The 24,935-nt window shown below is 48.3% G+C and overlaps 2 protein-coding genes across 5 annotated transcripts in view; both read left to right on the top strand.

Moving 5' to 3' along the window:
* Window positions 1-1,597: 1,597 nt before the first annotated feature.
* Window positions 1,598-17,941, top strand: SHF (Src homology 2 domain containing F). Of its 2 annotated transcripts, none has more exons than XM_084816952.1 (7): window positions 1,598-1,994; window positions 5,852-5,981; window positions 8,517-8,744; window positions 9,722-9,928; window positions 12,897-13,026; window positions 14,747-14,866; window positions 15,849-17,941. In XM_084816952.1, the coding sequence occupies exons 1-7, from the start codon at window positions 1,713-1,715 to the stop codon at window positions 16,054-16,056; spliced, it is 1,305 nt and encodes a 434-aa protein (XP_084673078.1). In that variant the 5' UTR covers window positions 1,598-1,712; the 3' UTR covers window positions 16,057-17,941. The 2 variants fall into 2 exon arrangements, with proteins under 2 accessions (XP_084673078.1, XP_084673079.1); XM_084816953.1 differs by lacking the exon at window positions 1,598-1,994 and adding an exon at window positions 2,386-2,560 and having other exon boundaries at window positions 15,849-17,934.
* A 4,094-nt stretch (window positions 17,942-22,035) lies between these two features.
* Window positions 22,036-24,935, top strand: part of PARP6 (poly(ADP-ribose) polymerase family member 6) — a 55,935-nt gene continuing 53,035 nt past the window's right edge. For all 3 annotated transcript variants that reach the window (XR_014785333.1, XR_014785332.1, XM_084816951.1), the window contains exon 1: window positions 22,036-22,532. The gene's annotated coding sequence lies outside the window, so the exon portion shown is untranslated. The remainder of the gene's footprint in view (window positions 22,533-24,935) is intronic.

The following is a 24,935-nucleotide window of genomic DNA, read 5'->3' as shown; positions in this document are numbered from 1 at the left end:
TCAGCCCCACATAGTGTGGCCAATGGTGAACCATGATGGGAATTGTAGTCCAGGAACATCTGGAGGGACACAGGTTCTCTGCCCCAGTTCTAACATCAGGCCTGCTTCTGGATGGCAAGGTGGAAGCAGTGACCCCCAAATGCTTTTCATCAGCTTTGCCCAGGGCAGACGCTATCTCTGGCCTCATGCCACCTTCAGTCAGCTAGTCAGCTTTGTCTAGCCACTCCGGTTGACAAGCCAGAAGCAAAGCCTTTCAGTTGCTGTGGGGTGTGGATCTATCCCCAAGGAGGTGGGCAGTCCCTCCACCATGCTGTCGTTTTGGACGGGTTGCAACCTGTAAAGCGCATCCTTTTCCATTTGGCTTTTGATTTGGCCAGCTAGTTTGTTCAGGTTGTTCCTCCTTTCCCCTGTGGCCCAAGAGGAACGCTATGCTGTCTTTCAGTTCTTTGATTTTTATACTGTTTTCAGGAGTTTTATAGTGTAATCCTTTGTCTGTCTACTCAGAAGTAAGTGCCATTGAGTTCAATGAGACTTGCTTCCAGGTAAATGCGTCTAGGACTGCTGCCTTAATGGTGTACTTGCATGGTTGGGGCCTTCCTCTTCTCTCAGGCATTTGGCAGCACAGGACATCAGTCCTGGATCTGTCTTTGGGTACGACTGACTGTTCAAAGTTGTTTTTAGTTATATGTTGTCTTTGTGTATATGGTCTGTGTGTTTTATGTAAATAGCTTTTAAACTTTGTATATTGTATTTTAATGTTTGAATTTTTGTAAACTGCCCGGAGAGCTTCCACTATGGGGTGGTTACAATCTAAGCTTCAGCACAGGTGAAACAACGGAGGAAGGGGACACGAGGATAAATGAGGAAGCCATATACAGTTGTTGCAGTTATACATTCTTAGGCCTTGTTACACAGCTGGAAGGGAAGTGTTTGTTGTTCTGGTATGCTGGGTCCATATGAATGCCTTTAAGAAAGTGAGACATCCTGGATCAAACCAAAGGCTGATCTAGTCCAGCGTTCTGTTCCCATAGTGGCCAACCGCATAAGATGTTTGTGAAACCCACAAGGACACGAGCACAGCCGCCCTTTCCTGCTCGTGTTCTCCAGCAACTGATATCGCCAGGCACCCTGCCTCTGATCCTGGGGGTAATATATAGCCATCATGCCTAGCAGCCACGAAACAAACCCCACTATCGGGAGGAAATGCCGTGTTGCCATAAATTCACTAAAACATGCGCTACATTTAATCTCTAGGCTAGACCCAGGGTAAAACGCGGCCCAAGTGTTAAAATACTTTTTTTTAACGGGCAGTATTTTTGACCAGAGACGCGCGCTCGGGCCTTTGGAGGGGTAAGCGGAGCAGATGCGGCGGCGGGTCCAAGCAGAAGGGCGAGCGAGGCCGCGGGCCGCCCGGAAGGCGCCCACGTGCCCGCGGCGTCTGGCCCGGGACGGCGACCGCGGCGCCAAGGCGAGCGCCAGGCTCGCAGGGAAGCAAGCGAAGGGGGCCGTGGTGGCGTCCGGGCGGGCGCGCGGAGGCGGAGGCGGAGGCGGGGGGCCGCGGCGAGGGGCGGGCACAGCGCCTCCGCGCCGGCCGGCTGAGCCCGGCAGGCGAGCCAGGGGGAGCTCGGGCCGCTCCGCCGCCTCCGCTCGGCCGCCGGCGCCCGGGCCCAGGCCCAGGCCGCCGCGCAGCGCCACGCCCGGCTGGGCGCAGCATGGCGCGCTGGCTCCGCGACCGCCTGCTCTTCCGCAGCGCCAAGCCCGCGCCGCCGCAGCCGGATTACACGGCGGGGCCCGAGAAGCCGGACTTGCTGGCCGCCTACCGGCTGCAGAGGGAGCGGGACTTCGAGGACCCCTACTCGGGGGGCGCCGCCGCCCCCGCCGACGGCGGCCGCCGCTGCCGATCGCCCAGGCGCCGCCTCATCAGGGTCGAGGCGGCTGAGGCGGCGCCCGCCGCGCCTCCCCGGGCCGGCGCCTCCCCGGGCCAGCAAGACAAGGTCGGCGCGCCCCCTTCCTCGGCGGGTCCTGGGGGCCGGTGGGGTGGGGTGGGGTGGGGTGGGGGGCACGCCTGCTCGAGCCGCGGCCGGCGCTGCGGGTGATGATGTCGCTCCTCTTGAGTGCGACTTCATCGTGGACCCGTTTTCTCGGAAGCAAGCACCGTGGCTGTCATTTCCAGAGGTGGCGGGGTAGAGAATCTGTTCACAGCACCTTACAAAAGCCTTCCCTAACGTGGCGCCCCCCAGATGTGTTGGGCTGCAACGCCCAGAATCCCCCAGGCAGCTGGGGGATTCTGGGCGTTGTAGTCCGACACATCTGGAGGGCGCCACGTTGGAGGAGGCTGCCTTACAAGACTAACAAGGTTTAGACTGCAACCCCAGGCACCCTTACTCAGGAGTGAGCCCCATTGGGCGCAGCTGGACATCCGTCGGAGTAAACATGCAGAAGATTGCGCTCAGCTGGAATCCTGCGCATGCGTACTGGAGCAGGGAGGCAGCGGGACGTTTGCGCCAGACGTTGCACTATAAAGCTGCAATCCCGTGCACACTTAATCATGGAGGATAAGGTGATTAATGGCTATTAGTCATGAGGACTAGGTATTATCTCCAGTTCCAGAGATAATGCCAATGCATACCAGTCGCTGGGGAACAGGAGCGGGAGGGTGCTGTTGCACTCAGGCCCTATTTGTGGGCATCTAGTTGACCGCTGTGGGAACAGCAGGCTGGACTAGGCAGGCCTTTGGGCTGATCCAGCATGGCTCTTCTTATGTTTGCATACCTAGATGTTTGCATGCAAACTGTTGCTGTTAAGGTGCAATCCTGTGTACACTCACCTGGGAGTAGTTACGTTCCATCGCACTTAAATGGGGCTTATGCATAAGCTTGTGTTGTGTTATTTTGGCACAAGCTCTCGAGGACTAGATTCCTTTTCTCCAGATGTTTGGTATATATCTCCATTGATTGCTGTTGTGTATGGTAATTGTTTTTCATGTGAGCATTTGAGCTTTGCAGAGAAATGTCACAGACTGTACGTCTTGCATTTCACGGCCTTTTGGTCCAGCTATTTACAATTCCACTCCCCCCCCCATCTTTTCTTTCTTCCAACTGAAGAGAAGGCTTCGTGCATCTGATGAAGTAGTCTATTTATGCTGCGGTAGCTGTTAGTCTTTAAGGGCACAATCCTAGGCATGTTTAGACAGAAAAAAGTCCTGCAACTCCCAGCACTCACCAGCATGGCTGGCTGGGGACTGCTGGGAGTTGTAAGACTTTTTTTCTGTCTAAACATGCCTAGGATTGCACCCTTAATGTTAACTAATGGAGGGTGCAATCCTATGGGGATAGGCGGCCGCCTCCGAACTCGGAGGTGACCGCCTATCCAATGCAGGGCAGGAGAAGCACAGAGGGGATCGTCCCCTCCGCACTTCAGCTGCCCTGCATTTGTGGCTAGACAGCCGATGTCAGCTGTCTAGCCTCAGGAAGGCAGAGTGGGGGAAGCGGCTGCCAGACGACGCATAGGATGCGTTGTACCAGCATTTCCGCCTTCCCCGCCCCGGAACGCCCCCCAGAACGCCCTGTTTTCGCCGCTCTGTGCTCCTCTTCCCAGCATGGAGCCCTTCCGAGCTGCCTGTGAGGCAGCATGAGAGGGGAAGGTTAGGTGTCCGGGAACCGACCTCGGAGCATGGGCTCCATGGTTGGTTCCTGGAAACCGACATATACTATGGCCATCTAGCCGCTGGCTAGATTGCCCCCTTAACTGTACTGTTTGTATATTGGTTTTATACTGTATTTATACATGTTTGTATTGTGAACTGCTTAGAGATCTTAGGACACTGAGTGGTGTAAAAGTAGTATTAAATAAATAAATAAATAAAATGTCATGAAGTTGGCTTGTTTTAAACTAAGAATTTAATGTTGATCACAGTTTGTTGGTTAAAACAACAAACCGTGGTTAATTAAAAGCAAAAGCTGTCTGGGAGCTCCTGGAAGGAGGCTAGGCTCATTCATTTAGTGCCATACGATGTTTTAGTGTTACATCCAAATGAGACCATTGATTTCCTGGACCTGGACTCTTTGGGCATGTACCATGTCAGATCACTGCATTTATTTATACCCCAACTTTCTTACATTGTGGAACCCCAAGCAGTGTACACTAGGTTCCTAGGTGGTCTCTCATTCAGGTACTGACCAGACCCATGGCACAATCCTAAGCATATTTACTCACAAGTCAATTCCACTCAGTTCCATGCGATTTCCTTGCAAGTCAGTGCATGTACAATTGCAGCCTCTGGCCTGCTTAGTTTTAACAAAATTGCCACATCACCTTTGCCTATTCCCAGGTGAACTTGACACGGTGTGATTTTATTTTTCCTATTTTTTCATGTTGTCTTCCCTAGATCTCCTCACATCCACATATATTTCCCTTAAATATTTAAGTTTATATCTTACTTTTAATATCTTACCACTTTTATTAATTTCTCTCACTTCTTAAATCCACCTTTACTTGATTTTTGTCAATGAAGATTGCTTCCCTCTATAACTTCTCTCCCTGCTCTTAGTAGATAACCTTGTAGACTTCAGACGCCACAATGAACTCTTATCCTCTTTTGAAATGCAACAAATGTGGTGTGAACCAAATCGAATGCGAAGTTTGACCCTGAATGTAACATGAATTGTAAACATCCTGAATGTACCCTGTAACCCAAAACATTTAAGTGTCCATTGAGAACATTATGAAATGTGAAAAGGTTAACTTTTAACCATTCCATGTCATGTGCATATGAAGTATTCTAGCCCAAGTCAGGAAGGGGAAGTGTGAATGGAGAACAAATGGCTTTATTCTGGGAAAGCCAAATGGGGGTGTTCTGTTATGTGCTGAAGTATCAGTTACAGAAGATGGAAATGGGCCAATGAAAGAGGAGGACAGCACGTTATGACCACAGAAGCACCCTTGAGAAATGTTGGGGAGTCAGAAGGAGATGTCAGTCTGTCAGTAACAACGTCAATCCTGGGAATTGGGAACATGATATATTATCAACAAAGAACATACTGAACCCCTCTTTGATCTCATGAGCCCAACGGAGGAAAATGGTATAAAACTCCCAAGCTCTCCAGTGTTCAGGAGGGGCGTGGTTGCATCTGGATCATTTGTGTGTGCACATACCAACAGTACCCTTGATCCACGGGACATGTATTAAGTGCTGTGGCCAAGTACTTGATAGCGTGTGGTGAGTATGTGTTGGGTAGAATTCAGGGAAAGGATTTTACTGTCCGGGGCTTTGATAAGGCTCAGTTATCTTTGTTCTGTCATACTTAACTATTTGGGTTTGGATATAAGACAGCAGGCTTGGGCCTGGCTGACACTGTATCACCGTTGCCTCAGCAGTGTAGACCGATCTGGAGCTGAGCAACACACAGGGACTAACTGTATATTTAGTCATTTAATGCACCATATTTGGGTAAGCTTTGACCAAGAGGTGTGTAGCTTCTTGAGACTTGTTTTGCGTTAAGCTTGTACCTGAGAGGTGTGTAACCTCTTAAGCTTCAGAGAGCATGCAACTCTTTGAGGTTTCTTTGTAATTAAGTTTGAACCTAGGAGGTGTGCAGCCTCTTAAGCCTCAGAGAGAGTGCAGCTCTTTGGGTAGGTTCTACTTTTGCTTATTTCTTTTATTTCAATAAATCTCCTTTACTTTCATCTATGTTGGTTGTGTGCATGTTATTTGCTGCCTCATAAGATCCCACACCTCTCAGCTTGATCAACTGAATGGTCCTGGGTAAATCGAAATCCATATTTCACAAACTTTGTGGATACTTGTCTCCACCTTTGTACTCCTGATCCAGTAACATCTTCTCCCTTTCAGATGATGGTTCTAGAGGACTATGCTGATCCATTTGACACCGCACAAGAAGCTAATAGTGAAACGGGAAAACAGGAAAGGGTGAAAAGTGAAGGCTACATGGAACCATACGAAGCACAGAAATTGTTGGCTGGTAAGGTAGCCAGTCTTCTCTGTCACTGAACTCTCTGATCTGGAATGAGGGCTTTTTCCCCAGCATGAAAGTGAAGGCTTTGAAATATGGAGCACAACGACGCAGCCAAGCATTTTTCTGTTTGATAATTTACTGCAATTTTGTTCTTTGTCATCAGTTATTTTCTTTCATTGTCTGGCATTTCCCCATGCTTCTCATTTGGTTTGTCTGATTATTTAATGCATTTATATCCCACTCATCAATATGTTGTGTTTCCAGGACACTTACATATCTGTAAATCAGGGGTGGGCAGACTTTAGCCTTGCAGGATCCATTTACTTTAATTTTTTTATTAGAACTTTGAGATCCACCAACCAAAGCAAGGTACAAAATTGTGGCTCAAGAGAGCAGACATACACCGAGGCTGCTATCCTATACCGGGGAGTAAATCCCTTTCAGTGCAGTGTTGCTTACTTGAATAGACATGTATAGGATTGCACTGTAGGAATTAAGGACAGGTTTCCTCTGAGCACATGCTCAGCCCAGGATGAAAATTCACTTTTGGATCCCCCAAGCTTTCTTTGTTTCAGCAGCCTAATTTTTTTTTAAGGGGATGTTATAGTTGTTGCTGTTGTTAAGACAACTGGGAATCGGAAAGCCTTGTTGATCCACTGCAAATCACTAGGAGATCTACCAGTAGGTACCGTTCTACCCTCTGCCCACTCCTGCAATAAATTAATGTAAATATGAAGTACAAAGCCACAGTAATGGTATGCTCTTTGATTGCACTGCTGTGCTGTATTCTCATGATGTTTGACATTTTTGGTATTTTGAAGGTTACCTTGAAGGTTATTTGGCAGAAAGGTGGCATATGCTTTTTTAAAGAAAATAATAAACATGGGCGGAAGCACTCCTGTTCTGGGAAGAGCTTAGACCTGCCTCCTCTACCTACTCCTCTCAATGTACCAGCTAAATCAGTGGTGCAGAATTATAGGCCTGTGAACCAAATCTGGCCTGGGATTCCCTTGACTGCCATACCAGAAGAGTTTCTTGTATCTTAGCAAATTGCCATTATACACAGCTACAGGGGAAAAGAGATCATTATACAATTTAAAACTCTACTAATAGACCCTCAGAAACTGAATAATTTTCCTTACAGCCTTCAAGCTTCGTAACACACATCTGTAAAAAATTGACAAGACATTTAGATGTTCTGAAGGATATGTATTTGTCAGCATTAGACAATAGGAAGCAAACCTTTACAAGAGATGACCTTCCTCCCTTCAACAATTTTAACAGCGGGTGAATATATTGGGCTCTAAGATCATTATAGATAGAGCATTCTAGAAGTACATGACTATTCTAGAAGTACATAAATCTTGACTGCTAATTGTTTGGTGGTTTCCTTTTTTTTTGCGCATCCATCTCCCCCCCCCAAAAAAAAAAAAAAAAAAAAAGCTTCTCCTAAGGTTTGGTTTCTGGCAGTAAGAGCTTTAAGCTAAAATATGCTGGTCTTCTGGACCCACCCATTTTGTCTTTGGCCACGCCCACCACTGGAATGCAGCTCCCAGAGCTTCTCTAGAATGGACTCCTCAGTCTGAAAGAGGTTCTGCACCCCTGAACTAAACAGTCTCTTCAAATACCAAAGTCAAAATACGGCCGCTGCTGCCTTTGCCTGTCACAGTTAGTTAAAAGTGATTTGTGGCTGGGCGTTTTTCAGATAGGTGACAAAAAGCCAGATTTAAAGGTCAGGGTAGTTTCTGATTGTACACATGAGATCCCAACAATTCATGGCTGGAGTCTGTTTACGCAGCGGAGACTAGTCTGCCAACTGCTCCCATTCCTAGAGATGTCCGATCCAGTCACAGTTACACGTGCCTTCGTTACATCCTGTTTGGACTACTGTAACGTGCTCTACGTGGGGCTGCCTTTGAAAACTATTTGGAACCTTCAGCTGGTCCAGAATGCTGCAACCAGACTGTTAACTAGGGCCAGATACAGGGAGTATGTGACTCCCTTGTTACAACAGCTTCACTGGCTACCTGTCTGTCTCCAGGCACAATTCAAAGTGGTGGTTCTGATCTATAAAGCCCTAGATGGCTTGAGACCGAGCTATTTGAAAGACCTTCCCCCATACAAGCCTGCCCAGGTTTCAAGATGTTCAGGGGAGACCCTTTTCTCCACCTTCAGAGGTAACAACTTGAGAGAGGGCCTTCTTGGTGGCTTCTCCCAGGCTATGGAACTCCCTGCGAAGGAGGCTAGGTTGGCTCCCTCTCTGCTGTCCTTCTGCTGGCAGGCAAATACGTTTTCATTCAAGCAGGCCTTTGGCTGTTAGTGGGTCTGCTGGGTTGGATGCTGTTTTTACCTTGTTATTTTTGTGTGTTTTTTAATGTATTCGTTTTTATTATTGTTTTAATCAAGTATTTATTTACCTATGACTGTAAGCTGCCTGGAGCGGCCCTTCCTTGGTAGAGAGGCGGGGTACAAATCCAACCAGTCAATCAGTAAATCCCAGGCAGGAGTTTTAAAGTGGACTCTTTGCTTCTCTGCTACCAGAGATTCAGAAGAACGGTTCCAAGGAAGGATTAGCTGCTGCTCAAAAGCCTCTGCATTTGTACGATGTTCCATATGAAGCGCCTGAGAAAGGAGCAGACCCAGGGCCCCAGGGCCCACCCGGAGTCCACTGTCGCTACTCGTGGCTGCCTGAAGACGATGAGCGGCCGCCGGAGGAATACGACCAGCCCTGGGAGTGGAAAAAGGAGCGGATCTCCAGGGTCTTTGCAGGTAAGCAGCAAAAGGGTGTATCAGCAGAAGGTTTGTGTTTGGGATGTGCATAGGCCCCCCGATCTGCTTCGGAGGCTGCTTCAGGGTGTCCGAGGTGAGTCTGATTTGCTTCAGGGTGATGTGGGGGCCCCCAACCTGCTTCAACCTCCTGAGCTGAAGCAGGATTCGGACATCTGAATCTTGCTTCACCCCCACCCCCACATGCTGCCCAGCCCCCAGCTCCTTACCTGGGTCCTCTGGACACGCGCCAGCAGCCGTCTTGTTGTTCTGACGGGGAGTCACCATTTTTTAAATCTATTTTTGGATCTATTTTTGGATCTGCAGGATCTATTTTGGGAAATACAGGGAGTTGCCATTTTAAAAATGGCTCCCCCCGCCCCTGGAACAACAAGACAGCTGCCGGCACCCATCCTGAGGGCCCAGGTAAGGAGCTGGGAGCTGGGCGGTGATGCGACTGGGCTGGGCTTCCAGATTGTACCAAAGCGTGCCGAAGCACTTTGGAGCAACCCAACCCACTTTGTGCGGCTTCATGCCCCCTTTGCCTTTTGCCTCGGAGGTGGCCTGAAGTGGCCCGAGGTGCCCTGCTTGAACTCGGAGCTCAGGCTTCAGGACGAAGCGGTGCACAGCTCTGTTTGTGTGTGTGTGTGTGTTTTTGGAGGGAGGTGGTGATTAGATCTGGGCAGGGATAAGATGGAGGGAAGAATCTGCTTTATTTTTCTCTTTCCATTGGACTGAGAGCAAAATGAGACATTATGCAGAAGATATGATTTGGATCTCCTGATGCAACTGTTGTGTGTGTGTGTGTGGGGGGGGGATGCTGACAAATTGATCTGAGTGGCCCTTGGGAAGCAGGTGTTTAACCCTATCCCACCCACCGTTCTGTGGCAGCCTTTGGCCCTCAAGGCTGCCATTCTCTGAAAACATCAGGCCAGCCTCCCTCCAGAATTCTTTCTCTTCTCTCCTGGGGACTCGTCCAGTTGAGATTGAAGGGATCAAGGAGCTACCGTGGCCACCGCCTGTTGGACAGCTTGATAGCTCTGCTAACCACTTGGATGCCGAGGGACCACTCACCTCCCAGGGCATCAGTGCCAGATGCCTACCTGCAAGCGTTCCACCAAGCCTCCAGAACAACAGTACCAGCCTTCCAGACTCTACGCCCACGTCCAGTTCCCTGGATGTCAGTGGTGGGTATCCTCAGACCACACAGGCTTGGGAATGGGAATACAGGCATTACCACCATTGAGATAATATAACTAGAGGGTCTAGGCATTTGCAGTGTGGCAACTATGCCATGAATTGCAAGACATTATAAGATCCCGGTTATCTCTGCTTTAGTCTCATTTTCAAAGATTAAGCTTCTAGTCCTTATGATTGCATGGGAAAACCTGAAAATGTGGGCATTTCTGGCTCAAAGGCCAAGGGCTACACATTATGTGCAGTTCTGTGATTGTTTTACTGGATTTATTTTAAATGGAAAGCAGTCATGGGTGCGCTGAGCAATGGAAGGGGCTGTTTACCCCTTTCTTTGCCGGCTCTTTGTCTGCTCAGGATTCCCCATATCTTCTCCCCCTTCAGAAGAAAAGCAGCTATGAAGATGTGTGGGTTTGAGTGGATCAGTGACTGGCAAGGAAGAGGTTAAACATGCACCACCGCCCCCCCGCCCCAGGAAAACAATTCATAATGTATAGTTTGGCCCAGAGAAACTAGATAGGGTTAGGATGGGGCCTCCATTGATCCAGGGGTAAATTTCCTGCATGCAGTAAGCCTCCTATGCATTATGGGCCTTTACTCAGAAGTAAATCCCACTGTGTTCAGTGGGATTGCAGTTTAACAGCACAGTCCTTTGCATGTTCACTCACGGTAAGTCCTGTTATGTTCTCTTTATCACTTTTCTCCTGCACTTCTTTGTCCTTTTATGCCATGCTCTGATCTTCCAGGAATCCTAACTGCTGACAAAAAATGGGGAACAGCATATTTTAAATTAAATTTTGTAACCAGAAAAAGAAGATATAACTTGCATAAAAATAGGTACATTGGGGAGAGGGCAGAATCTGTGATCTTTCCAGTGCAGAGTTGTAGATTTCCTAGTTGTATTTTGCGCTCGACCTCATAAAGATTAAAGCCTTTCACGTAGTGCTGGTTCATGCCAGGAAGTAATGAAGCAGCCTGTTTGCAGCACTTCCTGTGGGAGTGTGTCTTCTTGGGCGCTCTGCTCCTTCCCAGTGAGAGCAGGCCTGAGAGGTGATGGCAGTGGAGGCTGGTGGCTCCGATGTCACTGGGGTGGTGAATCCACTCTGGGTTTCAGACAGAACCAGGTGCTTGGAGAGCTCCTTTAGAGTTCTGACTGGTTCTGTCTGAAACCTGGGGCAGATTCACCACCACACTGACATCGGAGCCACCAGCCTCTGTTGGATAGGATTTATTTATTTTTATTTTATTTATTAAATTTATTAATCGCCCATCTGACTGGTCACCCAGCCACTCTGGATTGTACTAATAAGCTGAACTCAGGGGAAGGGTGCGTGTTTTCCATGCAAAAGGTGCCAGGTTCAATTCCCTGGTATCTCCTGATAGAGCTGTGAAAGGCCATGTCTGAAACCCTGCAGAGGCACCGCCTGTCACTATAGTCCTTGTAATACATCTTCTGCTGGAAAGTCTTTACTAATGGCAACTTCCATGTGGATGACATAGAAGACATAGTTTGGAATGGGGAAAAAGGGGGTAGAGGTCATGACCAGGTTGGTATACCAAGCACGCCCTTATCTGGATAGAGATAGCCCAGCTACAGTTGTCCATGCTCTGATAACCTCTCGTCTGGATTACTGCAATGCATTATACGTGGGGCTGCCTTTGAAAACGGTCCATAAACTTCAGCTAGTCCAAAATAGGGCAGCAAGATTGTTAACAGGGACTGGTCAACGGGCTGATATTATGCCAGTACTTTTGCAGCTGCACTGGCTGCCAGTCCATTTCCAGGCCCGATTCAAAGTGCTGGTATTAACATTCAAAGCCCTTAACGGTTTGGAGCCAGGTTCTCTGAAGGATCGCCTCCTCCCATATGTACCTGTCCAGACCCTAAGATCATCCTCAGCGGTCCTTCTTGGTGAGTCCCTGCTGAAGGAAGTAAGGCAGGTGGCTACCAGGAAGAGGGCCTTTTCTGCTGTGGCACCCCAGCTGTGGAATGAGCTCCCTAGAGAGGTTCACCTGGCACCTACGTTGAACTCCTTCTGGCTCCAGGTGAAGAACTTTTTATTCTCCCAGTATTTTAGCATTTTAGCTTCCTAGTCTTTAACTTTAGTGTTTTAAAACTGTATTTTAAATCTCTGCATTGCTGCTAGGTTTTATTCTGGTTGTATTGCTATATTGTGGTTTTAATGTTTTCATATTTTATATTGCTTTATCCTGCGTTTTTTGGTTTTAATTTGTGTGAACCACCCAGAGAACTTTGGCAGTATGGAAATTAATTAATTAATTAATTAAAAATAAATAAATAAATAAATAAAATGAAAATCTGTGGAAGCTATTTTCCAAAATGGCCACCATCCATCCACCTTCAGTGCCTATTTTGTGGTGTCTATTGGGTATGTTCCATGTTGAACCTCCATGGAGCTTCTGCTGTTTCTGTGCATATCAGTGCAGGACAAAGCAAGCAAGATATCTTATAGAGATGTTACTCCTGTGCTGTGTCCAGGAGTTATTGATGATACACACAAACGTAACAGTGCCTACATCCAATTCATTTCAAACTATACATTTTTGGGTGTGGCAAAGCCAATGGTAACACCTTCAAAGCTGTATCATGGAACCTTTTGAAGTTATACAGCAAGGTATCAAACTAACTATATTTTTTCATAGTTTCAAATGGAAAAAACTTGTAACTGGAAAGTTACAACTTCCGATAAGTATAGACAATATTGAGCAAGATGGACCTTGGTTTAACTGTGTAAGGCAGCTTATTATGTTCCTAACATAACTGGCAGCTCAGAGTTTCTGGCTGACCTTTCTTCACCTTGCTATGATTCGAGGCTCCCAGTTTCTTGCACTCCTTCCCTAGTCCATTATTCTGCCTTTGAAGTTGTTCTGGTTCTGCACCTCTGGGCCCACCACTGCATGTTCCTCATTTCATGCCCAGTCATATGTTTCCACCCCAAGGCAAGGAAGCAGTGAAGAACCAGCTGCCATCTTGCCTGGAGAAGAGTAGCGGCCCATGCCGGCTGAGCGCAGAGCATGGGCTTGCTTTCGGCGAACGCGTCAATCCCATGTTGCCGCTGGAGAGCCAGGCGTGAGTAGGTCGGGAGTGGGTGAGGGGAGAGTCCGTGACCTCCACTGCACACACCTAGTTGCACTCTTCCTAGGGCACCCTCAGCGCCACACCATGGATGTCACTCACCCTCTTGAGCTGAGCTATGCACCATAGGAACATGTCCCTGAGAACATGAATACTTTGTGTACTGTCCTTTGGCCACTTTTGTTGAGAGGGATACCAACTCAGTATCCAGCCCAAACACTTCTTGGGCCTACTGGGTTGCCATAGCTGTAGCCCAGGGTGTTGAACCTCCTTCAGCTTCAGTTTTGGAGAGGGCGGCTGCATTCCAGTGGTCAAAGGCAAAAGAGCAGGAATCAAAATGCCAACATTTTAAAGCTTAATTACTGCCAGTAACTAAGCCTTCGGAGAGGCATTTTAACCTTTTAGAATAGGGGAAAATATGCAGTGGTCCCAGGCATGGTCTGAAGGCACATGAGGCAGCCACCTTGCTGAAGCTAAGCAGGTCTGGGTCTGGTCAGTGCTTGGAGAGGAGACCACCTGGGAACCACATGTAGCCACCTTGAGTTCCACGATGGAAGAAATGTGGGATATAAATAATAATAATAATCAGCTGGGAAAACACCAAATGGGGTTGGGGGAAAGGGGGCATGGCCAGGGGGAAGGGATATGTGGCCTTCTGGCAACCCTAGAGGGCCAGGTTGGGATCCCAAGTGGGTTGGATTTGGGCCATCTGAGGTTCAACAAGAATTCCTGCAGTGAAATCAGCACAGAGTAGAGACCTGTGGCACCTTCTAAAACTAATTGATTTATTATGGCATAAGCTTTTGGTGTACTGTAGCCCTTTCCTCAGACACATGAATCATCAGTTGACTACATTTATTTGTTTGTTTATTTATAGTATTATTACCTAGCTCTTCAGCCAAAAAAAGACTCCCAGAGCAGTTAAAAATCATTTTTTAAAGTGTCCCTGTCCCCAGGCTTACAATCTGAAAGACACGACACAAAAGGAAAAAGGAATGGGGAGGGAGAAGGAAGAAAGCAAACTCAGGCACCACCTCTTACACTGACAGTTCTTATCATGAACAGCTGGGATGGAAACAGTTCAGGGAGTCTGATGGTATGGCTACTGCTAAGTGACAGATGAGGGAGAAGCGGAGTGAAAGACAACTGGTCTCTCAGCAGTGCTGATGAAATAGCCTTCTGTCCTTTCTCTCCTTCTGCTGCAGCCTGTTGGAATGCCTTCCTCATCTAGAGAGAAAAAAACTGTAAACGGGCCAAAAGGCCATGCCAGCCAAGATGTATAATATGTGACATTTCTATGCAAAGTCCAAACGTATACAACCTAAGAACAATTATATACAGCAAGAATAATTGGTGATTGCACCACCTTCTTGGCTTTGCTGTGATTTAACATGTATGGAAGGAGAGAGAACCTTGGTTCCAACTGAGTCCTAAACACTTCGAATCAAACTTACCGACAAACTCTACATCAGCAAATTTATGCCGAAGTCTTCCCTGGAAGCTTTGCAAAGCATCAAAGTTGACACCCACTCTAGGCTGAAAGCCTTTAGGGGCATATAGTACACATGGCTGTCTGCAGAAAAGGGGTGCCTTGGTGCATAGAGACGTGGGCTAATTATTATTTTAATTGGATTAAGATCCCGCTTCTCCAGCTGAATGCCGCTGAAGCGGTACTATAGAGGTATGACTGAATTATTTCCTCCCTTGTCTACAGGTGGTATCATGGGACCTTGAGTCGGGTAGACGCCGAGGGGCTGCTGCGGCTTTGTAGAGAAGCCAGTTACCTGGTACGGAACAGTGAGAGCAGCCATGATGCCTTCTCCCTCTCTCTCAAGTGAGTGAACACAAGGCAATTCTGTATGCATCATGTTATTCTTGGCTGATGAAGGACTGGCATTGACAGATGCCAGAGCTCGCCGCCGAGTTAAGTGGGCGAAGCAGAGAGGAGGTGGGAGGTGTTCCGCCAGAGTGGTGGCCCGTCAGAAGTTGAGTCAAGGGGACCTTCCCTGAAGGGAGGAGCCCAGAAGAAGCTTGTGGAGCATGGTGAAAGAGCCATTCAGTAGTTGAAAGGCAACTGTCCTCTTTCAGTAGCAATCTTCACAAAAGCTCTATTTTATTACTTGGGCCCAGAGGGCAACTCCCAGCCTCTGTAGTCGCTTTAGGTGTGAAGCGGTGGCTATTAACTAAATAAAGAACTTGTGGATTGCTAAGTGTCAGGAGCGCCCTAGTGGCCCCTTTCAGTCCCCTCCAATAGCCAACTCAAGACATAGCCGAAAGGATTATTTTCAAGGCTTTAATCCTTTTTACAACTTAATGACTCAGATGCTATCACCAGCGACTAAGCAATGAACAGCAGAGTAGCCTATGCTCCAGGTAGGCAGTTGGTCCCCTTTTGAAGGACAGACCCTGAACTTATGGGCTAGGGAGAGATCCTCCCTCTTTCCCTTGGGTCCACGGGACGTGGCCATTGCTTGCGCGCCAAATGGGCGCTACGCCTCCTTTCCGCGCCCTCCATCGCGTGTCGCTCCCTGCGCTGCGTCGAGCGTCTAGCAAGCCTCCCCCCCGCACTTTCTCACTGCCAGGGTCACCATCTATCTCAGGAATGCCGGCAGGAGGAATCTCTGCCAGCTGCTGTCCCTGTATGGGATGAGGTGGGTCCTCTCCCACGGATTGCTGATCCTCCTCAGAATCAGAACTGCTCTGGGGTTCTATCAGCTCAGTTTCCACCCTGACATCAAGCCAGTTTCTGTTGCTTCTCTGCTCCGCGGGAGGGCTTGGAATCCTTGTCACTGTCTTCCTCCGCTTCCTTCCCTTAGGAGCAGCCAGGGTTTCCTCCACATGAAACTCCTGCAGACAGAAGACCACAAGTTCGTCCTGGGCCAGCACAGCCCACCCTTTGACAATGTCCCTGAGATCATCCACCACTACGCCAGCCACAGGCTGCCCATCCAGGGGGCGGAGCACATGTCCTTGCTCTACCCGGTCACCACGCAACCCTCTAATTGCCTTGCGGCTGAGCAGTGACTTTCAGAGGGGGGGACTCTGGACAGGTCTAGCTGGTCTGGGAAGCACACATGAGCATGCCAGGCGAGCACAGAACATTTTGGGGCCTCCAGACTGCAGTTGCTTGCACGGACCAAGAGAGGAGGGGTCCGAGGCCTGATGAGCTTGGAAGTGGTAGGCAGTCAACATGGAAGGGAGTCTGGGATCATTAAGTCCTAGAACAGTTCTACCCTCTGCTCTGTATTTGCAGGAACAACCTTACTTTGCATGTTGGACTCCAGGGAGTCCTGTTTGTGTCAGTTACACCCGCCCCCCGAAAGGAGGAGGGGATCAGTTCTCGGAGGGCTTGGAATTGCAAAACCACACAGCCCCTTGGGCATTGCAGAGTCCAACCCCTGAGTGCTTAGTCATACTTGACAGGGCCTCATTCAGGCCCAGTTCCTACCTACATAAATTTCGTCTGTTGATCGCAGCATGTGCGACTTGAGGCTTCCCAGACTGAACTTGTACGTCGTCATCCGATGCCGTGTCAAACATGGTGTTTTTCAACCGACACCATTCATGCATTTCATGGAGAGACGTCAAGGCATGAGAGATCAAGAGAGTGAACATGCAAGTATGCAAACCAACCGCCAAACTCCTCTCAGTTTCGCAACTTGCTTGGGGAATGTTATTTCCTCATCCAGCTACTTTTCCAGTTTCTTTCTTACTCTCTTATCTTGACCTCCATCTGCTGCAACTTTATACCCTGCCAAGAGGGCCTGACAGTTTCCTGTAAGGGGATTGAGCGACCCTGCAGGAGTTAATTGAGGCTGACGCCTTCACACAGGTGGGTGGATTTGATGGGCCACCGTACAGCAGGATCTACCCTTCCCCTCAACTGTGGGAATGGAGTTGGTGACATCTCTCGTGGCTTTACTGCATGTGCCAAATCCAGGCAGCCTCCCTGAGGAGTGCAAGCGGACTGCATAGCAGCCAGCTGTCCTGAGTATCTGCCCATCATCTCGCTGCTGCGAATTGGGAAGCAGACGTTTCCGAAAGACCCCTGGAGGATCCCATCAGCTGCTATCCAGGCAGAGATTCAGTGAACCAAGAAGGCTAAAAATAATTGGAGACAGTTATAAGAAAGATGGAGAGACCATAGCTCAGGGGTAGAGAGCACCTGCTAGGCACGCAGATGGCCCTGGGTTCATTCTCTGGCATCTTGTCGAAAAGTTCAGATAGCAAGTGATGTGAGGTCTGGAGACCTCTGAGATCTGCCAGTTGGAGTAGACAGTGCTAGACCAGATGGAGAAAGAGTCTGGCCTCTTATAAGGCAGCTTCCTATGTTCCAATGACGGGAGTATTTGCATGTGTCAGGACCCTTGTTATGAAATTACCCAGGATGCATTGTGAAACCCACATTTGGTATGAGTCGGGTCATCTGTTGTTTCTAATTTCCTCAAACAAATGCAAAATACATTAAATGGAAAACCTTGATTGCTGCTACATTTTTTATTTTTATTTTTAATTAATTTTAATGATGCTTTTAACACAAGGTGATACAAAAGAAAGGAAACAAAATTGTTCTACGACAAAAAAAAAAAGATTTCTGCCTAACCTATTATGTTGCCAACTATGTTCAAATAAATAATACAATTGTTCCATTTGTCCTCAGTACAAATTATTTGTTGATTTCCCATCCTTCTATGTATACTTTCAGATAGCTTATCCATTTCTGCTATTTCCAAGCATTTCATCAATCATTTTTGTATTGTAGGTGGATGATTTTTCTTCCCATTTCTAGCCCATGCTATTTCAGCTGCCAGTAACAAATTTATAATCAATGTCTTTTTAAGAGTTGTTATAGTAAATTCAAGTTAAATTAAAAAGAACCAATAAAGGTGACAACTGCACATCAAAACCCAATATCTGTGAAATAATACTAACCACTTGTAGCCAATATCTCTGGGCTACAATATGTTACAATATGGAACATATCCACCACATAGGGAGAAAATGAGCCTGTCCAGCTGTATATTGCCAGCGTGTGAACCTATTAGTTACATAAATACGATTTAACCTGGCAGGGGTCAAATTCCAATGAAAAATCAACTTATATTCTTACATTCTTCAGTGTCGCCAGTAAACATGCACCTCTGAGGTTTAGGTTTGCAATCTCCCACCCCCGAACTCCAAGATTGCAGGCTAGATTGGGTTTTATTTTTGTAGTGTTGAGAGTGAATTAACAGTCTTTTCCTTCACTTACTGATGTACAATTCAGTTTTTATTCCTGAAACAGCGGCATCCCATATCAGGGGGCGGGGGGACATGCAGCAGGGAAGAGATAGGTCTGATTCTTTGTTATTGTTCTGGATTAATTGGCAAGCGTGTCATTCTGGATTTGTGCAAAGAAGCCCAGTGAGGCAGTGTGTTTTGTTTGCACCCTTGGTTGCATCGCTACAGATATGTGCTGAAATGCGGAACAAGTGGACAATGGGACTTCACCCTAGCCACATTCAAAGTTGAGCTGCGTGCCACATACAGGGTGGCAGCATCTCCTGCTTGGGCCTGAGCCCTGCTTCCTCCTCTGTGCCTTTACACATACCTATATGCTGACCGGTTATTGCTGCTGCTTGCCCATCGGTCTCCCAGGGTTTCGGCACACATTATAATGCAGTCTTTGGCTACCAGGAAGTCATTCCCTCTAATAGCGAACTTGGGTAGTAAGTGCCAACAGGAGTGTAGTCACTGACTGGGTTCACACAACACACTAACCCACACTCAGGGGTTGAGTGTGCGTTGTTGTTGAACTGTGGGTTGTTTTACTGTGGGTTATCATGTTGTCTGAATGCAGCATGTTTTCTGCAGGGTGGCTTGTTAAGCATGCAGTGTGGCTTATTTTTCTTGAACAAGCCACCTTGAGAACCCACGGTTTGTTGTTGGATTGTTCAGGGTGGCTAACAAGCCACACTGCATACTTAACAAGCCACCCTGCAGAAAACAACGCTGCATTCAGACAACATGACAACCCACGGTTCAACAACCCACACTCAACCACTGAGTGTGGGTTAGCATGTTGTATGAACCCAGCCACTGAGAAACAAGGGTGTGTCGCGTGGAGGAACCCATATGTAAAGGGAACCCTGAGGTTTGTAGAAGTACCCAATTTTTTAAAAAAAAACTCTTAAGGCAGCAACTCCCCACCCCCAAACAGCTCAATAAAGCTACTAAGCACGTTCAGTAGCCATGTATCCTGATGGCCAATTGGGAAAGAAAAACAGAACTTTGGTGGGGAGTGGAGGAAGAGCAGGATGCCCTGGTTGATCCTCTAACAGCCTGTAGTCTAAAGGAGGGCTTGGCTGACAGGCAGGAACCCTGAAAAAGAGCACTCCTGTTAGGTGGCGAGGATACGCTGCAACATTTTGTTGCCGTTTCTATTTGTAATTCTTATGTTTACTTTCAAGGCATGTCTTCAAGTGTGTGCCTTTTTTAAGGGGTCAGATGGCTCAGGAATGATGACACTTGTAGTCCAACTCCTGGGGGGGGGGCAGATTGGGGAAGGCTGCTTTAGCCATTCCTCACGCAGGGTAGGGATGCCGCCCTTTGGAGCGTTCCGGTTCCTGGCAGCAGGCATGTTAGCGCTCCCACGTGCTCAGAATTCTTCCTCAATTCTGCAGGCGCACTGGGTGTTCTGCTTGGGGAGGAAACTCCCATTGACACATCCCGTGTAGCCCAGCAGCCAGTACCTGTCACGACTTGGCAGCCTACCCACTGCTATGTGGGGGCTGAGGAACAGCTGTTAAGTGTTTGGGAGCCCGCCGTTGCTTCTTGCGAAAAGAGGTGGGGGCATTTTCAGAAGTGAATCATTCTGTGCATTGGCCACGGGGCTGCTGGCACAGGCACACGAAGTTTCTCTCCCTCCCTGGTTGTGTAAGAATATGTTCCTCAATGCTTAATCGCACAGGGATCTTCCTTGCTCCCATGGAACCCTGCAATATGCCTCGGCTACAACTGTGGCTATTGCCCAATGAAAGACATCTTAGCCAATTCATTGGCTGAGTTAACCTCTCTGTAAAGCTGTTCAGCTGAATGCAAAGAGCATAAACTGCTGCATATGGGGTTTTTTTTGGGGGGTAGCCTCTCTCTATGTCCCCTCTCTCTATGTGTGCCTCTCTCTGTGTCCCCATTCTGCCTCTCGTGAGGCTCACACTGCGCCATTGAAATCTGAGTTTTCCCCATTGCACACAGGCTTCCAAAGACTGCCTCACCATTTCCCAAACTCTCTACTCCTTGCTTGGGGAACCATACCTCAGTGCCTGCCGGCCTTGGCCTTTTTTCACCCTGTCACCATTACTAGGAATGGTCTGCTGGTCCAGTCAGGTGGCTATGTGTCTTCTTTTATAGAAGATCATCCCCTTATCCTCTATTTGAAGGGCTGGCCTGTCCAGTGCTGGTTTAAAGAGAAAGAGCCATAAAAACTGTTGCTCATCCGAAGTACGCACCTGGGCAGCAGACACAGGGCACCTGGTCACCTGCACTATGGTGAGATGCACTGTATTTCTATTTAAATTATAAGAATTATATCTAAATCTGCAGATATACATATACATTAGCATATGCAAATGCAAATGCTATGCAAATCAGCATCCTCTTTTAACCTCCCTTTTGGCTATTCATAAGTGGCCATCCTACAGTCCAGCGCTAAGAGGGGATGAGATACTAATCCATTACTCCTTTCTATAAATATTTGTGGTAAAATGAAACTTGCATTCTTAACTCTTATGCTGTGTAAGTGTTCTTGAGTTGATATCCCCAGTTTAGTCTACCACAGTGCATAATCTGCCTCTGTAAGAGATATTACTGGTTTAGTGTCCTTTGTGTACATGTAAGTCTGTGTAAACATGTGAATGAAGACACGGGGAGCAGTTCTGGTAACGGCCCACTTTGCAAGGGGCCCCCTGGAAACTGAGCTTAAGTACGTGTAACTGAAATGAATACACATTCCTTCCCTGTTTATTCTCCCCTCTCTTCGCTCCATGTACTGATTTTTACACTGTAAGCTCCTCAGGGCAAGGACCTTTTTTTGTTATTCTATAAAGCACCATGCACTTTGACACCATCGTATAAATAAATGAATGAAGCGATGGATGGATGGATGAATAATGTCAATAAGCATAGCATTGGGCTTCCAAGCTTTTTGTTTTTGCCTAAAATAAAAATGACACCTTGGAATATAGTAGCAGTATCTTTCATTTAGGGCCTACTGACTGCAAAACAATAAAATAGAATAACATACCTGGAATTAGTTGCTCAGTAGGAATTAGTTGCATGAAATACATCAGCTGGGAATGACACATACTGGTGTCTGGGTGAGGGACTGAATTAAGGTCACTTTGGTCTAGGAAACAAGCATTTCCTAAAAGCCAAAGGAATAGTCCAGAACCGAATGGGAGTTTCAAACTGGCGTGCGTGTGAATAAGCAGATGTCTGAAGCTGAAGCTCAAATATTTTGGCCACCTAATGCGAAGAGAAAACTCCCTGGAAAAGACCCTGATGCTGGGAAAGACTGAAGGCAAAAGGAGAAGGGGACGGCAGAGGATGAGATGGCTAGATAGCATCACGGATGCAATGAATATGAACTTGAGCACGCTCCGGGAGAGAGCGCAGGACAGGAAGGCCTGGCGTGCGATGGTCCATGGGGTCACGAAGAGTCGGACACGACTGAACGACTGAACAACAACAAAGAACATTCTGTTCACGGGGAGCGACAGGGAGCTCGTAGTTACACTACAGACTGTCGTCGCCCCAATTTAGAGATGTATTCTCCACACTTTCAAAGGCTTCCCAGCTTCCAGGTCCTTTCGAAAGACCGGATTCGGAGGTTTCTCGCTTTGGCGCGCCACGCGCTGTTTGGAAGCAGCCCTTCCAAACGTTTGCTAGCGGTTAGGACGCCGAGTTAACCGATGGCCCGTTTTCACGTGCGCATGGAACCCATGCTGCTGTGCCACGCCCGTTTCCCTCCTCTCTGGGAGACGCGCGCCTGTGCCGCCTGCGCTGCCGGGTGCGATTGCCGGGCCGCCCAAAGGGCTGCGGTCTCACCGGACGGACGGCGAGCGACTCATGCGCCGCCGGCGTGCGGGCATCCCCGCGCATGGCTGCCTCTTCCCCGGCAGCCCTCTCGCCAGCCCACTCTGCTTGCCACAGTGGAGCGTCACATGACTCCGGCCCGGAGCAGCACTGAGCATGAGCACAAGCATCTGGGCCACAGTGGCTCCTTTATGAGAACAACAAAGCCAGCAGGAGCCGCCGGAGCCGCCAAGCCTTTTGTTTTCTCCCAGCCAGCCTGCGTGGGATGCTCTTTTTGGTCCGCTTCCTGGCGCAGCCGAGGGCCGCTCGCTGATTTCGTGCGCAGGGCTCCCCGCTCCTGTCGGCGCTGTCTCCCTGTCGCCGTCTGCCCCTTGAGCGCGCCGCCACCCACCCTCACGGGGCCTTCCGCAGCAGCGGCGGCAGCAGCCGTGAGTATGACGAACGGGGGTGGGGGGGTTGCATGGATTTGACAGGCGCCTTGCAGTTGTGGATACCCATACGGGCAAAGGTGGGAGAAGAGAAGCAGGGCGGCGAGGACCCTGACACCCCCCCACCCCAACACACACCTAGATGCTTCCCTTTCTTCCCAGAGGTCGCTGCATTGGGATTAGCTGCATTGGGCTCGGGACAAAATCTGTCTTTGTAAAGATTCCACAAAGGAGTGTGCCTATTGCATGCATATCCATGCACATACGTTTAGCATATTCGGGCAAGCTTCTCAGGGCCTCTTCTACCTAGTTGTGCGCTCGCTCGCTCTCTCTCGCTCTCTCTGTGAGTGTGTGCATGTGTGCGTGAGAGAGAGGGGAGAGACCTTCTGTTTACTTGAGGCCCCAAGATCCCCCGTAGGATTGTTGCATTTCCCCGAGGGTAAGCTGCAGGATGGCAAAGAAACAAGGCCGAGACTGAGACCAGAAGGTTTTCAGTGGCAGCCAACAACAGGTGGCTCTTATGGGCCTTTACTGCTCCGACTTCTCCTCATGGATCGTGCCCAGCACTGGGTAGATGACTCCAAATCGCTGCTGAGGGCTACTTTGACATTTTTTTCTACTGTTACTTCCATAGGTCACTATGGTAACCAGAGAAAAGCAGTTTTGCAAAATTCTAACCTGACCATTTTATGTTGAAAGGGCTGGCCCAAGTGTTAGGCAGAGAGAGGCATTTGCCTCAGTGATGCTGGTTTAGGGTGCCCTGTAAGGGCAGCAACTTGTTAGATATTTCATTGATTATTGCCAGGGAAGGGAAGAAGAGTGTGTGAGCTTTTCTGCCTCAGGTGCCAAAATAAGTTGACTGGCTTTTTGGTGCTGTGCACCTTGATTTGTGTGGTAGGGAGTGCCATTTGGTGCTCAGCCTCAGACAACAAAATGACTTGGGCCGACCCTGTTATAATCAGTTCTCAATTAAGCCCTTTTCTTTCTCTCTTTTGTGTCCCATGGTGCTCTCTCTCTGGGCTGGTTGGCATGACACGACAGCCCACCATGGCTTAATTTAGCCGCGGGGGCTGTTGTGTCATGCCAGGCACCTGCAGGTGCCTGGCTTACTGTGGCTTGTTGTGTTGTGCAAACCTGGTCTCCATCTCTGTTTCTCTCTGTACCGCATATAGCATACAACAGTCTTCCCCAATCTGGCGCCCTCCATATATGTTGGACTACACATCCCATCATCCCCAGCAGCATACCCAATGGTCATGCTGGCTGGGATGATAGAAGTTGTTGTCCAACACATCTGCATGGCACCTGGCTGGCATACACTGCCTTCTCTTTGCTTTCTGCCTTCTCTCTCCAGCTGCATCTCTGTTACTCCGAACAACACTTTTTTGTTGTTGTTCCCTTACCCCTCAGCTTACCCTCCCGATTTTCCTCCTTTTTATTTTATTTATTATTTGAAACATGTTTTAAAACAGGCCCTTCATCTCAAATGGTTCCAGGCTGGTTTACAAATCTTAAGAGATAAAAACAGTACAATACAAAAACAATAAGAACCTGCAGACAAAAACACTTTCCCTGTCATTGCCAGCACTTGGTGAAGGGCCACAGCAGATGACCTATAAAGGGCATGGGCGGGTTGATGGGGAGAAGATGGGGAGCCCCAAGCTGTTAAACACTATAAAAGGAGTTGAGTTAGACTTGGAAGCAGACAGGAAGCTGGCAAAGCCCTTTTAAAACTTGACCATGTGTCCCAGTTAAAATTTTTGCAGCTGCATTCTGCACTATTTGTAACTTCTAACGGGCTTCAAAGGCAGCCCACATATCACAGCAATCCCCATTGGCCCATAGCACTCTCTCCTCTCTCTTTGTACTATCAGCTCTGTTACCTGTATTCACTCTTTACATGCTCTTTATGTTATAGTTCTGTTTGCATCATCGTTTCTCAGCCCCACTGGCCTCTCTCCAGCCCATGTTACCTCCCCCTTTCTCTCTCTGCTCCATAGGGCTGTCTGCTCTCTTTCCCCCCTCATCTCTAAGTCTCTCTCTCTCTCTCTCTCTCTCTCTTTCACCTTTGTTTCTGTCCTCCCACCTCCAGATCTCTGCTCCTTCTCACTGAGTTCATTGGCAATAGCACACAAGGTTTTCTCTCTCTACCAGCAATTCACATAGTGAGGAAGACTCCTGTGCAGGTTGCAAGAGGCTAAAGAAAACCTGGGATGCCCATTCCAACATGTGCCTCAATCCAGGGAGAGGAATAGAATGCAGATATAATAATAATAAAAAAAAACCTGTGTCATCCCCACTACACCATAGCTCATTGGTAGAGCACCTGCTTTGCATGCAGAAGGTCCCGGGTTAGATCTCTGACATCTCCTGGCACGATTGGGAAAGAACCCTGCCTGAGGG

The sequence above is a fragment of the Heloderma suspectum genome, chromosome 11 (assembly GCF_057233095.1).
Source record: "Heloderma suspectum isolate Gila_16-S chromosome 11, 16-S_ref, whole genome shotgun sequence".
Taxonomy (NCBI): Eukaryota; Metazoa; Chordata; class Lepidosauria; order Squamata; family Helodermatidae; genus Heloderma; species Heloderma suspectum.
This window is presented reverse-complemented; position numbering and strand designations above follow the sequence as displayed.